The sequence below is a fragment of the Terrapene carolina genome, unplaced genomic scaffold, assembly GCF_002925995.2.
Source record: "Terrapene carolina triunguis isolate 2854851 unplaced genomic scaffold, T_m_triunguis-2.0 Scaffold247, whole genome shotgun sequence".
NCBI classification, from domain to species: Eukaryota; Metazoa; Chordata; order Testudines; family Emydidae; genus Terrapene; species Terrapene triunguis.
The window spans coordinates 2,287,403-2,302,591 of record NW_020664598.1 but is presented as its reverse complement, the minus strand read 5'-3'; the positions used below and the strand labels follow the sequence as shown (position 1 = coordinate 2,302,591).

At 47.3% G+C, this 15,189-nt stretch overlaps 1 protein-coding gene across 1 annotated transcript in view; it reads left to right on the top strand.

Annotated features, from left to right (window-relative positions):
• The window catches only part of CACNA1I (calcium voltage-gated channel subunit alpha1 I), a 232,379-nt gene that overhangs the window by 160,293 nt on the left and 56,897 nt on the right, over positions 1-15,189 (top strand). The window contains exons 5-8 of the mRNA XM_026657487.1: positions 1,277-1,436; positions 4,160-4,475; positions 5,330-5,422; positions 14,307-14,613. Of these exons, the coding sequence (XP_026513272.1) occupies positions 1,277-1,436; positions 4,160-4,475; positions 5,330-5,422; positions 14,307-14,613 (876 nt within the window). The remainder of the gene's footprint in view (positions 1-1,276; positions 1,437-4,159; positions 4,476-5,329; positions 5,423-14,306; positions 14,614-15,189) is intronic.

Genomic DNA, 15,189 nt, shown 5'->3' with positions numbered 1-15,189 from the left:
TTATAAATATCTAATTAGCTAATTATATGCTGGCCTACATGGAGCATCTTGCGTGATGGAATTCCCTGGACCCCTGGAGGAGGGAGTCTCAGCGGAGGAGGCGGGAGGCGTGTGTGTGTGTGTGTGTGTGTGTGTGTATATGTGCGTGTGTGAGGAGTGGGGGGCGGTGTGAGGGAGAAGGCGCTTGTTTCATGCTCCGAATGATTTCTAGAATTTTGGCATCCTTGGAGACCAGAGGAAATGTAATTAATTTAGCAGCGGAGGGAGGCTGGCCTGACCCTGCCGGTCTGAAAACAAAACCACCAAAATTCTTCACGCAATAATTTCAACCCAAAATTGTTTTGTTATGAAATGTTTGCACTGGTCAGAGGTGCTGTACCAACAGCCCTGAATGCCATCTTTTGCCAGAGAACAGGTACAGCATGGGTGGCAGCAGTGAAAGCTTCCTTCATACAGTACCCTCCAGCGTGCCTCAGCCCTGTCATGGAGGGACCACTAGAGAGGAGAAGGGGGTTTGGTCTCCATGAGCTCTGTGTGGCTCGAAAGCTTGTTTCTCTCACCAACAGAAGTTGGTCCAATAAGAGAGATTGCCTCCTCCACTGTGTTTCTTTGATGAGGCTGTCATTGAGAGGGCCAACCCATGCCAGTTTGTTGAGGGGTTTGTGTGGTGTACATACTAATCCCACTAGGAATTGGGCTCGGGCTCATTTCTCATGGGTCACCGGGCAGCTGGAAAGCATTTATGACTGTTAGTCCCTGCCAGCTGAGGCTGGGGTGGTTGATCTGCATGGATTTCAGGGCGGTGTTTTCAACTCATCGCCCTTCTGTGGGAAAGGAAGAAGATGGAATATTATATCAAATGATGATTGTGCCAAAAACCTCTTAGGAAGATAGGACTGGCAGGGACCTCCTGGGTCACAGAGTCGAGTCCTCTGCTATCGCAAGCAACCCCATCACAAGCTTATCATCATCCTTCCTTCCTGGGGCTATAACGTGAAGCCCGGGGTAAAGAGGATGTTGAACAGAAATAGCTTTGTCCCCTGCCTGTCATTTGGGAGTGGGATGGGGTGTGGGGGTGGAAGTAGTGATCATACCTGAGTGATCCAGCCTGATTTGGAAAATAATTAATTTCCAATCTGCCTGTTTTATTTTCATTAAAATTTTTCTCTCTGTCTTTTTTTCCCATTTCCCTCTTTTACTCTTCTCTCTGCTTCTCCCTTTCTCTCCCTCCATCTCAATCTCTCCTCCTCCTCCTCTGCCTCTTCCCCACCTGCAGGCATGCGGATCCTGGTGAATTTGCTCCTGGACACCCTGCCCATGCTGGGGAATGTTCTGCTTCTCTGCTTCTTTGTCTTCTTCATCTTTGGCATCATCGGAGTACAGCTGTGGGCTGGTCTGCTCAGGAACCGCTGTTTCATGGAGGAGAACTTCACAATGTGAGTGCATGGGAGATAGCTACCCCCTTGTCCTGTCTGTGTGGATTCCTTCCTTCCCCACCCTACTCTTTACTTCCTTCTCCCTTCTCTCTGTCACTGAAGATTTCCAGAGGCTGTGCCAAGGGTGCTAACAAATCGAACGCTTCCCCGTTTCCACCCTTTCCCCCAGCCAGAAAGGTTCCTGTTTCCTTACAGGCACACACCTTCTGAAAGCTACCTCTGCCTGTGGAAGGGACCTGTCAGCATAGTGGGCTACAGCAGCATTCCTCTTCTGCATCAGCCAGAGCAATCTTCATTTCTGGGATTCCACTGCTACCTCTCCCATCCCCCTTGAGTTCACTAAATCAGCTCGAACTGTCCCAATGAAAAGAATCTCATCTCTACAGTCAAGAGGCCCAGTCTTCCATTGCCTTGCACCTTGCAGAGTCACTTCCACCTGTGCAAAAGGGATGCAGGATGCCACGACCTTGATACTGAGCTGCCTTCTGCACAAATCAGAATGGGAAGGAGGGCAAAGAGGCCTGCAAACCTTCTTCGCAGCCGCCAGACTCTTGGGCGAGCTGGGGACTAGTCCAGCCCTAATTACGTCTGGCTGCCCACAGCCTCAAGCGATCATTCCAGTTGCCAGGAATATTTACGAGAATAGTTAAAGGATTAGAAGACAGGCCTTATAGTGGTAGACCCAAGGAGCTTAATGTATTTAGCTTAACAAAGAGTAAGTTCAGGATGGAGTAAGTTCTCTGCTTCCACAACAGTCTGTAGGTACCTACACAGGGAACAAGTATTTGATAATGGGCTCTTCAAGCTGGCACACAAAACTCTAGGCATATGTGGAATGTCAGACAGGATCTCTGTGCTCCACGGCACATGCTTAAGAGTGATCAAGGTGCTCTACCCAAAGAAGGGAAGGATGGTCCAGTGGGTAGGGCACTGGCTTAGAACATGAGAGACCCAGCTCTGCCATGGACTTCCTGTATGGCCTTGGGCAAGTTACTTAGTCTCTCTCTGTCCTCAGTTCCCCCTCTGTAAAATGTGGATAATAGAACGTCCTTACCTCACAGGGATATGGTGAGGATAAATACATGGGGGGGCGGGGGGAGAGAGATTGTGAAGCGCTTTGAGATCTACTGATGGAAAGTGCCATATAAGAAATAGGCATAATTAGTATTATTATCTATGGTCAGACAGAGCATGTACAGCGCCGTTCACTTCCTTCAGTAATACACTGAACCATGAAAACTTCTGTGGGTGATCACCACTCCAGTCATCTTGCATGGCAGAGCGCCAGTGCCAGACTGCCATGATCCCTCCAGACGCTTATTGTCTTCTTTGCAGCTTAAACTGATCTAAGGCTTTAAAGTGTCTTAGCCCCTTAAACAAATCTAAGGCCTTAGATCAGTTTAAACTGCTTAAAGATCTGAAGTGTTGGATCAATTTAAACGTTTAAACAATTTTAAGTCCTTAGATCATCTTAGACTGAAAAAAATATTGCAAAAACACAATTTAGGGGGCAGCAATGGGACTGGAGGGCTAACCAGGGGGTGGAAGCTGCTTAAAGCTGTCTTACACTGTGCATTTATAAGGGAAAATGCATAAGCAGGACTTTGTTCTTCTCTCATGTGCACCAGTCTAAATCAGGAGTAACGCCGATGAGACAATGGAATTACACCTGTGCAGAGCGACTGTCACTGTGAGGTGAATCAGACCCACAGCCTGCACAGCCATCAGATACTAGTTAATCTTTGGCTGACTATTGCTGGCTAAGTCGACAGAGTCTCAGTTTACTAATGAAATTAATATGCACTGCTATGCCTTTATAGATTAGTGTCTATTAGTTGTAGAATTAGGAGCTTTTCTTTCTTTTTTTTTTTTTTTGGACACGTTTCCATCCACCACAATATTTAATGCAAAAAAATCTATATTAATGCAACATTCAGGTTGTGTATTGTAGCTCTGGGAAGACTGGAAACGCACGAGTTAAGGTTGAATGCAAAATCCTAATGCTTCTCCCTTTCATTTGCTCATTATTGTCTAGTCTTAAATTAGGTGAGCACAGATTATTTCAGATACACGTGTATTTTGAAGGTTGTAGAACAGATTGTGTTACTGCAGAAATATCATGTGATCTTGAAATTAAAAAGTTCTCTGAAATATATACACACAAGGGATCAGAGTTAAGGTTGGTCATTCAGTTTTAACTTCTTCATTTACTGACTCTTGAGAGCTTAATTGTGCAACTTTAACTATGCATTAACTGGGGCTTTGTACTTTATTATAGAAAGTTTACTGCCAAATGTAATCAAATTGATGGTCATACTCACAGGCACATCACCATGTACCCTGTTCATTTGCTTTACATTGCATCAGTTGTAGGCTTTGGTGCCAGCTGGGTGGGAGAGCTGACTGCACAAGTTTCCCCCCTCGTTCCCGAGAAAATTAAAACTTTCCTTTGGCAACTGTAAAATCTCCTTCCCATCCCCCAAATCTGCTGGTGGTGGGGTTTGTCTTGGGACTGTGCAGTTTGACCCTGATCAGGGCTCTGCAAAACCAGGGACCAACTCAAGAAACTTCCCATGTCTCTATTCAGCCCCTCACCAAAATAAATCTGAAGCCCCCTTGTATGCAGATTTCATGCACCAAAGTGGGAGTTCCCAGTTCCGCAAATGTCACTAAGGTGCATGTTTGTCACAGTAACTTCATTAGCACGTTTTTCCTCTTCCTAGACAAGGCGACATCATTCTCCCCCGCTACTATCAACCCGAGGAGGACGATGAGATGCCCTTCATCTGCTCCCTGTCAGGAGACAATGGCATCATGGGGTGTCATGAGATCCCCCCGCTGAAGGAGAGGGGCCATGAGTGCTGCCTGGACAAGGATGACTATTATTACTACAACTCCATCCGGCAGGAGTTCAATGTCAGTGATGTGTGCGTCAACTGGAACCAGTACTACAACGTGTGCCGCACAGGCAATGCCAACCCACATAAGGGTGCCATCAACTTTGACAATATCGGCTATGCCTGGATCGTTATATTTCAGGTAAGATAAGGCTGGCTTCCTATCCTCAATCCAGGTTTGTGACCAGATTCTTCTCTTGCCCCCATGCTTTTTCAGCCCCTAATTGAAATGAGTTAGGCTCCACATTCCAAGTCTTGTTGTGTTTCTCCCTACGGATTGAAAAGGAGGCTGAATTTGTAAGCCAGACCTAGGTTCTAAGAACCCACTCCAGGTGGGAACTGAAATCCAGGCCTGTTTCTTCTCCTCCCCATTCCAGAGCCTGTACCCAGAATTCAAGCCAGAGGGCACAGAAATCCAGTTCAGGTTTTCTTTCTTTTTGTTCCAGGGAAACAAACCATTTGAATGAATATAAATTGGTGACTAGTGCAGTTCCAGATTATGTCTAGACTGCAGTCACGGGGTGGGATTACAGCTCGAGCAGACATACCTGAACTATCGTTAATCTAGCTAGTTCGGATCCTGGAGCTGTGCACATCTGTCAACAAAGTCTAGCTCTGCAAGTAGTTACCCAGGGTTCTGGGTGAGTTAGTACAGCCTGCACCGAAGCCCATGCGGCCACAGTTTCACTGCTCCAGTACTTAACTAGTTTGGGTATGTCTACTCGGGCTGCAGTCGCATCTCATGTGTATATAGACCTACTCTTTCAGGCTCTGTTAGCATGTCCCTTCACCTAGGAGAATCCCACTGATATTCTGGCCTGGAAATTTGGCCTTCTTGGAATGGATTCATTTTCTCACCTTTGTTGAGGTTTGAATCTCCTGCTCTGCTCACCAGCGTCAGCCTGTGCCATGTGTAGAAATGAATATCCCAGCTGTTGAATGAATCCAGGAGTCCCACATCCTGGTTGTCTCTCTTGCTCTCTCTTCTCTTTGCAGGTGATCACACTGGAAGGGTGGGTGGAGATCATGTATTATGTGATGGATGCTCATTCGTTCTACAACTTTATCTACTTTATCTTGCTGATAATCGTAAGTACAGTGTGGCCTCTCACCCTAGTAGAATCCTATTTTATGACTGAGAGTGTTCCAGCTTTTCAAGCCAAGGATCTGAGAAAGGGCATATATTCTGTAAACAAAAGGTATTGGATGGCGAAGAGTTGTAACCAATCTAGTCCAGGGAGCTGAGGAATCTAGGTCAGGTTCTCGTCTTCCTGGCGGCTGCTTCCAGAGTCTATGCCAAAGCATATAAATGCAAGTCAGGTTTTTCTCTTCCTTCCAGAAGGATGCACCCAGAATTTATTCCAGGAGGCACAGAAATCCAATTCAGGATTTTCTCCTCTTCTTAGGTATCTGCACCCCCAGTCCATTCCAAGGGAATCTATAATCCAGATCAGCTTCTTCTGCCTGGTGGTGCTGCATCTAGATTCCATTCCAAGTGCACAGAAATCCATTTCCACCTCTTTCACTGTAGATCCTCTTTACACATTTGGCAGTCTCTAGTAGTTCCTCCTATTATTAATTTATTTCTCTTACAGTAGCACCCAAAGGACCCTGTCACAATCAAGTGCTGAGTGACATAATCACCTAAAATAAAAAAAGTCTCTGTCTCAAAGATCTTACAGTGTAACTAGAGGCAGAACATAACAAATTGGTGTAGTGCACAAGGGATGGAGGGGAAGGAGGAAGAGAAGTGTGACAGGAATAGGAAAATAAGGTTGTTTATATTAGTTAAGTGTATAGTTTGGAAGCTTCATAGGTTTTTGTGTGGTTTTGTTTTAAAGACGTGCGCAAGAACTATTAACAAACCACTAACAAGCTCGCTGGACTTAATCTCTTTTGGGTGCAGAAATTCTGCCTGTCAAGTCATTTATGACACAATCATCACCATGGTATCTCGATTCTGGGTATCTCTTGGTTTCCAAGTTACTGTCCACGTGGAGAATACAGAGGAGACAAAAAGAGAAGCAATAAGGGCTAATGGAAAGGGAAAAGAAGGGAATATTTTTAAACAAAGCTAGACAAAGCCTGATTGAAGAGCTTCATTGTGGCTGACAGCCGAAAGTGTCGCTTCACCGTAGCTAAACTTTGTTTCTGTCTGTCTCTTTGAGCTGAGATCCCTTTCTTTCTCCTCTTTCCCTTTATTGCTCAGGAAGTGCCTATGATCCTTCTCTCTGCTTGGGTCTGAAATGAGCAGGAGCACTGTGAGCCTAAGTGAGAGGATGCATGGAAAGCTGGGTGCCATTGCTTCTTTTGTCCCTTGGGACCTGCAGACATGAACATCCTCCCTTCTCCTCCTCCTCCTCTTCCTCCCAAAAGGGATTGTTTTCAAAAATTATCGTGGAGTCTGGCTACACAGGAACCAGACCCAGGAACAGAGGGGAAGCCCTAAAATGGGTTGTGGAATATATAAGATGTATCTGGGGAAGGCTCCATTTCACTCCTTGATCACTTCCCTTGTAAGGACCTTAGCCTGTAGCTTCGAAATCTCAGGGTACATCTACCTTTCGAGCTTGAGGTGTAATTTTCAGCTAAAATAGATGTAGGCGTGCTAGCTGTGATTGCCCTACAATGCTAAAAATAGCAGTGTAGCTGCAGGAGCACGAGCGGCATGGTGGGCTAGCCACCAGAAGTCAGGACGTAGGGTCTTGGGTGGGGTCGTGCTCAGGCAGTTAGCCCATCCCAACACACTGCGGCAATTACACTTCTGTTTTTAGTGTGCTTGTGTAACCCACACACCTCCTTGGGTGTGGTGTTCTGACCCATCTAGTGGCACCAAGACCACTTAGAGAGATTAATGAGTTTGCTCTACAGCAGGGGTTCCCAAACTTGGTTCTTGGCTTGTTCAGGGTAAGCCCCTGGTGGGCCCCAAGACGCTTTGTTTACCTGAGCGTCTGCAGGTTCGGCTGCTCGCAGCTCCCATGGGCCGGGAACGGTGAAACGCAGCCACTGGGAGCTGCGAGCAGCTGTACCTGCGGACGTTCAGGTCAACAAAGCGTCTTGCAGCCCGCCAGGGGCTTACCCTGAACAAGCCATGAACCAAGTTTGGGAACCCCTGCTCTACAGCCTTAGCTAACAGCCAGTGGGCTTTTAGCTCATGTGATAGAGGTTCATGCACCAAGGTCCAGAGGTCCCAGGTTCGATCCCGCCCGCCGACGACCAGAGTCTGTCGGTGTTACACTTGCTCAATCAAAGCTCACAGGCCGGTTGAAAGTATAGATATACCCCAAATGGATGTGGAGTGGAGATGAGACAGACCTAGCTAAGGGCCTATTTTGCACCATTCAGTTGCGCTTGTGTACCCCCCTGCTACCCACTCATGTAGGGAAATAGGATCTCAGGAATGTTCTTGGAGCCCATCCCCAGTGGAATTCTCCACATACACCTTCTTAGCTCATCATCTCATTCAGAATAAAGTGTTTCCACTTGGTGGGGTGCCAGGCTTGGGCTAAGGGGAATCTCCATTGTGTTCTTTTTCTAAACATTCCTTTGTTTTCTGGCCTGTTGACCCCATTACACACCCACTAGTGTAGGAACAGAATCCCCAGTGAGGGAAAAGAGAAATGGAAAAGGAGAGGGTGTGACAGGTTTGGTCATAGAGACCCCCTTGAGACTGTCACCTGAAGTGCTGAAACTACCTCTGAGCCTGTTTTCCCTACCAGTTTGGGATTCCAGAACCCTGCCTTGTTGAGCCAGACATGCTACTCTGCTGCAACACAGACCCAGGGTCTGAACCACGCCCCCAAAGTTGCAGGCTTTAACCAAAACTGCTCAGCAGGTTTCCTATCTCCAGCACCCAGACACCCAGCTCCCAATGGGATCCAAACCCCAAATAAATCCGTTTTACTCTGTATAAAGCTTATACAGGGTAAACTCATAAATTGTCCGCCTTCTGTAACACTGATAGAGAGATATGCACAGCCGTTTGCTCCCACAGGTATTAATCACTTACTCTGGGTTAATTAATAAACAAAAGTGATATTATTAAGTATAAAAAGTAGGATTTAAGTGGTTCCAAGTAATAACAGACAGAACAAAGTAAGTTACCAAGCAAAATAAAACAAAACATGCAAGTCTAAGCCTAATACATTAAGAAACTGAATACAGGTAAATCTCACCCTCAGAGATGTTCCAATAAGCTTCTTTCACAGACTAGACTCCTTCCTAGTCTGGGCCCAATCCTTTCCCCGGTACTGTCCTTGTTAGTCCCAGCTCAGGTGGTAACTAGGGGATTTCTCGTGACTGGCAGCCCCCTTTGTTCTGTTCCACCCCCTTTTATATCTTTGGCACAAGGCGGGAATCCGGTCTCTCTCTCTCTCTCTCTGGGTTCCCACCCTTCCTTCTAAATGGAAAAGGAACAGGTTTAAGATGAATTCCAGTATCATGTGACATGTTCGCATGTCCTGTGAGCAGGGCCGGCTCTGGCTTTTTTGCCGCCCCAGGCAAAAAAGCCTCCCGCCACCTCCCCTGCCCCCGGCGGGGAGCGCGGCAGGGGAGGGCGGCGAGCCCGGCCGTGGCTCCGCTGGTGGCCGGAGCGCCGGGGGGAGGGCGGTGAGCCCGGCCAGGGCGCCGCTCTCCCCAGCAGCTGGAGCTCCGCGGGGAGGGCGGCGAGCCCAGTCGCGGCCCCGCTCTCGGGCCGGAGCGCCGCACCGCCCCCCTCCAGGTGCCGCCCCAAGCACATGCTTGGTGGGCTGGTGCCTGGAGCCGGCCCTGCCTGTGAGACTTCATTACCCATTGGCTGGCACACAGAGGTATACAGGAAGGCTTACAAGTAAACAAAGCCATTTACAATCAATTGTCCTAGTTAATGGGAGCCATCAAGATTCCAAGCCACCATTAATGGCTCACACTTTGTATAATTACAATAGCACCTCAGAGTAATACTTCATATTTCTAGTTTTAGATACAAGAATGATAAATTCACACAAATAGGATGAACACACTCAGTAGAGTATACGTTTTATAATGATACCTTACAAGAGACCCTTTCCATAAAGCATATTCCAGTTACATTATATTTATACTCATAAGCATATTTCCATAAACATATGGAGTGCAACGTCGCAGAGGGAAAGCCTATCTTCAGCAAGAAGACAACCGAAAGCTGTCCCCATTCCCATTGCATTGTGTACTGATGGGCTGAAGCATGGGCTAGGGGAAAGCATGGATGCAGGGAGGTATTTTTTCTTTGAGGGACTTTGTTTATGGTTGGAGGAAGGAGAAACCAAAGGATGGGTGCAGGTCTATCACCCTCTTCAAATCCAATAGACTTTTAAAAATCTAGAGGCAGGATCCTTTAAAATGGTGGGACAGCCTCTCCCCACCCCACCCCCAAAATGGAAAGTGGTCTGCTGAAGTCTCCACCCTGGCACCCTTTGGTAGAATTCCCCTGTCACCCCCAACAAGAGATGTTGTGTCTGAAGCAGTTTGTCCAAGAAACAGCTCCCAAAGGGGCAAACCGAACCTTCTGTGTTTTCTATGAGTTTGAAACAATTTTCTTTTCCTCGCAATTCATTCATTTCCCCATTGGAACAGACATTTTGGCCCCATTTTCACCTGAATAGCACCATTGATTTAACCATGTTTGTAGAGTGTAACTAAGGATAGAATTTAGCCTTGTGTCCACATCTGCAATTCCCACTGAGGTGAGCAGGAGTTGTGCGTGTCTTTCTAAAGGCAGAATTTAAAGGTGGGGGCTGGTTCCCTCTGAGTAAATTCAGATGCTCCCAAACCACCTGGATGTTACAGGTGAACGTTCTATCTCTGGAAGAGGAGGTGGGAGGTGTCTTGCCAATTTAAGATTAACTCGCAGTGATTTGAACTTTGTCTCTGCATTTTTACAGTCATCTGAAACCCTCAATTAAACACTCAGCCTGAGACTGTGCAGCTGAATACCATTGATTTTTTTTCTATGCACACCCCACTCATGTTACTTTTTTTTTGGCAGGCATGGCCTCTGATGAACCACTGGTTAGTGCTGTTCAGCACAAAGATCAAGGCCAAATTCATTTCTGGGGTAATTCCATTGCCTTCAGTGGAATTAAGCCAGGGATGGACTTGATCCCATGTCATCATCCCTGCTTGTGTAGAGTACCCTGTAGCAAGGGAGTAGTCTCAGCACACCCCACCCCACGGTATGGCACTGCCATCACACCATCTCAGTGCCCCCTCTTGGGTCTCCAATCCATTCACATGCACTCAGAAGTTTTAATAACATTCCCCTTCTTGGGGTCTAATTTATTAAGACCTCACAAAAAAATCCTCTGGCCCTTCCACGCTCCAGCCCTTCCTTCCTTGGGTCTTCAGGCCCCAGCTCTCTCTCCACTCCCCAGCTCCCTCTGAGCAGGGAAGCTCTACCGGTGCTACTCCAGGCCATGTATCTCTTTGGGGAGACCTCCCTCTAGGTCTTTTCTAGCCCTGGTCCCTGGGCTCAAATTCCTTCTGTTGGGAAAGAGTCTCCACAACCCCGTCTTGGGGCTATGCTATAATCCAGGCAGGCTTCCCCAACCCACCCTCATCCTAGTTCCACCAGAAGAACCTTCTCTGCTTCCTCCCCCATAAATCACACATGGCTCTCACTTGGGACAGAGCTAAGTGCACTTCTCTTTAATACTCAGCAAGTGGCCATGTGGCTCAGGCACCAGGAGTCATTCCCAGCTTGATCTGGTGATCCTTCTCAGGACTTCCTGTTCTTAAAGGGGCCATGCCTTGGAACAGGGTTGACTGACTCTCTCCCCTCCCAGCCCCCACTGCCCTTAAAGGAGACAGACCACTCTGTGAAATGCACCATTGACACTCAGTAAATAATAACTATCAGCCTCCTTGCCAAAGGCCTCGTGGGCAATATATATGTGGTGAATTAGGCACTTAACAGAAAAAGACCGCAGGTTCTTGATGCCTGAAGCTACTAGTTGAGAAATCAGAGTTGAACCCAACGCACCCTTTGACTCTTCTCCTGTGTGTCCGTGGACTTTCCTGTTGTCCTAAGAATAAAACAAACACATGCGATCATATTTAATGACTTCAGCAGAGTGGTTCATGAGCTGGTCATCCAGTAGCTATATCCAGTCCTCCTCCTCCTCCCCCTTCCTCTTGATTTTAGATGAGCTCCTGGAGGCAGGGCCGGCTCCAGGCACCAGCTTACCAAGCAGGTGCTTGGGGCGGCCACTTCGGAGAGGGGCGGCACGTCCAGCTGTTCGGCGGCAATTCGGCGACGGTCCCTCACTCCTGCTCGGAGCGAAGGACCTTCCGCCGAATTGCCGCCGCAGATCGCAATCGCGGCTTCTTTTTTCGTTTGTTTGTTTGGCTGCTTGGGGCGGCCAAAACCCTGGAGCCGGCCCTGCCTGGAGGAAGGACTGCTTTGTGGCACAGGATTAGGATACAGGAGATCCGAGTTCTATTCATGACTCTGACGCAGTCATACTTTGTGACTTTGGACAAATCGCTTCACTTTTCTGTGCCTCAGTTTCTCCATCTGTAAAAATGGGGATAAATCTTCCTTCCTCCTTCCCCCCCACTCAGTTTGTGCACAGTGAAGGGCACCATAGAAATGCCTATTAAAAAAAACAACAACTCTTCCCAAACGCCATGCTCTGGTTCATCCCATATGAGGGGAGGGAGACAATGTAAATGGGAAAGTGTATGTGTGGTGGGGAGGGCATGTCTGAAGGAGATTTGGACTCCCAATCACTCATCAATGAAAACAAGATGAGAGTATGAACTACCCAGAAGCCTCTGGGGGAAAGGGATCTGAAGCAAACAGCAGTTTCCTTTTTTTCTCCCCTCCTTTCTAGGCCACATAAAAAATCTGAAGGGCAGATGGGCTGAAGTGGGGGAGGGCTCTGTGGATGAAGGGGAATGGATTTAGAACTGCTTTGAAGGGCATTGAGAGGGCAGGGAGAAGCATTTTATTTTGAAACTGCATATATTGTCCTAATGCTGATCTGGCCAGGAATGGCTTCGTTTTTCAAAGGCTTATTTATATGTCAGCAGAGACGTCTCCCCTTTGAAATAGTAAAAGCCACTGGATTGAATCTCATGATGGAACCTCTAGCCACCTGTGTGTGTGTGAGTGAGTGAGAGAGAGAGAGAGTGAGTGGGTGTGTGTGTGTGTGAGACTAGGTATGGGTAGTGAAGGGGGGGATATTATCTATTCAAGTAGAGGAAGTTATGCTTGAACACTGTTCCTAAACAATCCCCACTGTTTCCTTTTCTGACTCAGGTAGATAGTGGAGTTGGAGTAGAGGTTCTCTCCTTCACCTACCTGCGCTCTTCCCTCCCTTTTGGAGGATTATGCTTTTAATGACCCAGGAGAGGAGCTGCCAAACAGGATGAATAGGAAGGTATTGGATACAGCTCTGTTGTATTCCTGAGCTGCATCAGAGATTCCACCCTGGGAAGGAAGGACTAGTAGTTCTGCTAGTGGTCCTAAATCTAAAAAGGAATGTGATGGGAACACAACGCTGGTGGTACCTTCAGAAGCCCTTCCAGTGGAGCATGGGAATCCAGTTCAGGTTTTTCTCCTCCTCCCCAGAGGGCTGCAGCCAGAGTCCACTCCAGGGGCACAGCAATCCAGTTCAGGTTCTTCCCTTCTTCCCAGGTGCCTGCACCCAGAGTCCGGGGTCTCTCTGTAGGAATCTAGCTCAGTCTTCTCCACAGGTCGCATCCAGGGTCCATTCCAGATGAGCACAAAAATCCAGTCAGAGTTCTAAAACAATCCCTCTTTTTAGCACTGACATATCACAGTTCACAACACTTTGGAGAGCAGATCCCAACCATGTTGGAACACTGTTCAAAATGAGTGGTTGAAAGTCCTAGTGTGGACCGGATTTGCATTCCTGTTGAATTTCTATCCCCATCCCTGCAGTAAAGTATTGATCCCATTATGGAGATTCAGATTGATCCCACAATGGAGATACTTAAAACTGATATAGTGGTTTTTATCCATACATCTCCAAGCATTCAGCATTATTGTCTCCATTTTAGGGATGGGAAAATTGAGGCATAGCTAGATTAAAGGAGATCTGCAAATGAATAAAATAGGGTGTTTGCCTTTTTTGGCTTTTGTAGAATGGATAATAAAGGCCTGAAACATTTTATTTAAAAAATGAAGGGTTCTGCTTGTTTTTACATGAGCAATTGAGAGCCTGTCTAGACTGGAAGACTCTCATGATTCGGGGACTAATGAAAGTAGGACATCACAAGAGCCAAGAGAGTGAAAGTTGAGCAAGGAAGGGATTTTTGGTCAGACTGTTTAACGCTCTTCGTTTTTTATTTGTTTTTGTAAATATCTATTTGACTTCAGTGCCTAGTTAACATTTTGGAGAAGAGCCATCTTTGTTAAAGATCCAGCATCCCCATCCTTTCAATTAAGGTGGGAGAGTTAGGATCAAATATGCTCTGAGACCGCCAACAAGTCCTCCAGAAGTAGTAGGGAAGAGCAGGGATGACGTTCCCAATTTTCCTAAAGTAAAAACCAAGAAGGGAAAAGAAACCAAAACACTTCTTTTATACATCAAAAAGAAGAAAGCGTAGAGCAAAAGTCCAATTTTTATAAAAGCCTTTGCAGGTCATCTTTAAGTGACTTGCCCAATGTCACACAGCAAATCAGTGGCAGAGTCAAGCATAGAGCCCAAATCTCCTGACTCCCAGCCCAGTGCGCAAGCCACTGGGCCACATGGTGAAAATCACATCAAGGGAGTTGTCCTCAGAAACAAGGTGAGCCAGGCAAGGTTTCCTTTGAGGACTGAAGTCCCACCTTCTTGTGCAGAATCTCACCTATCTCTACTTTTTCCTTCTCTCTTTGTCCTGTTTTATTTTCCCCTTCCCCTTTCTTTTCCCTACTTTCTTCTCTTTGCGCCATGCTTTTTCTCTCCCTCCCTCTCTCACTTTTTTCCTCTTCCTTCATCGGTTGTAGGTGGGCTCTTTCTTCATGATCAACCTGTGCCTGGTGGTCATAGCCACTCAGTTCTCTGAGACCAAGCAGCGGGAGCACCAGCTGATGCAGGAACAGCGAGCGCGGTACTTGTCCTCCAGCACCGTAGCCAGCTACACCGAACCAGGAGACTGCTACGAGGAGATCTTCCAGTACGTCTGCCACATCGTGCGCAAAGCCAAGCGTCGCACACTTAGCCTCTACAACAGCCTGCAGGACCGACGCCAGGGCCGGATGGAGCCAGGCAGTGCCAAGCTCGGTGTGAATGGGAAAGGACAGAGACGCTATAGTAAGAATCCCACGGGCAAAGCTGGGAATGTCAGTAGTGGAAGTGCAACAGCAGCTGGGAACTTCACCATGTACCAACCTTGCAAAGGGCATGTGCCCCAAAAGCACAGAGTTCAGAATTAATATTACGCACTAGGAATTGGACAGCAGCATGGGGGAGGCAGGCAATGTATCGGAAAAGCAGTAGGTGTTGCTGGCAGGAATTGTGTGGGAAAGCCAGATCTAGCATTCCAGGGGCTGCTGAATGGTAGGATTGGGAGGTATCAAAAGGTTCTTGTAAAGGGTTCCAGATCTGGAATAGCAGAGGGTATTGCAAATTGGGTTAAGTGCATTAGCAGAGTGGGAGAGAGGGGAATTGAGCTGCTTAAGCAGACCCTGTGGGACCTCAAGATTAAGGAACAAAGATACTGCAGATCAGGGTTGAGGTGTTTTGGCAGTGCAATGGTGGGGGGTGTCCCAGGACCAGAATAGAAAGGAATGCTGAAGTACACAGTTTTGAAGTGTATTGGCAGAATTGGGGCAAGGGGGACAGCGTAATTTTTTGAAGGGCCAGTGCAGGGCCGGCTCTAGCTTTTTT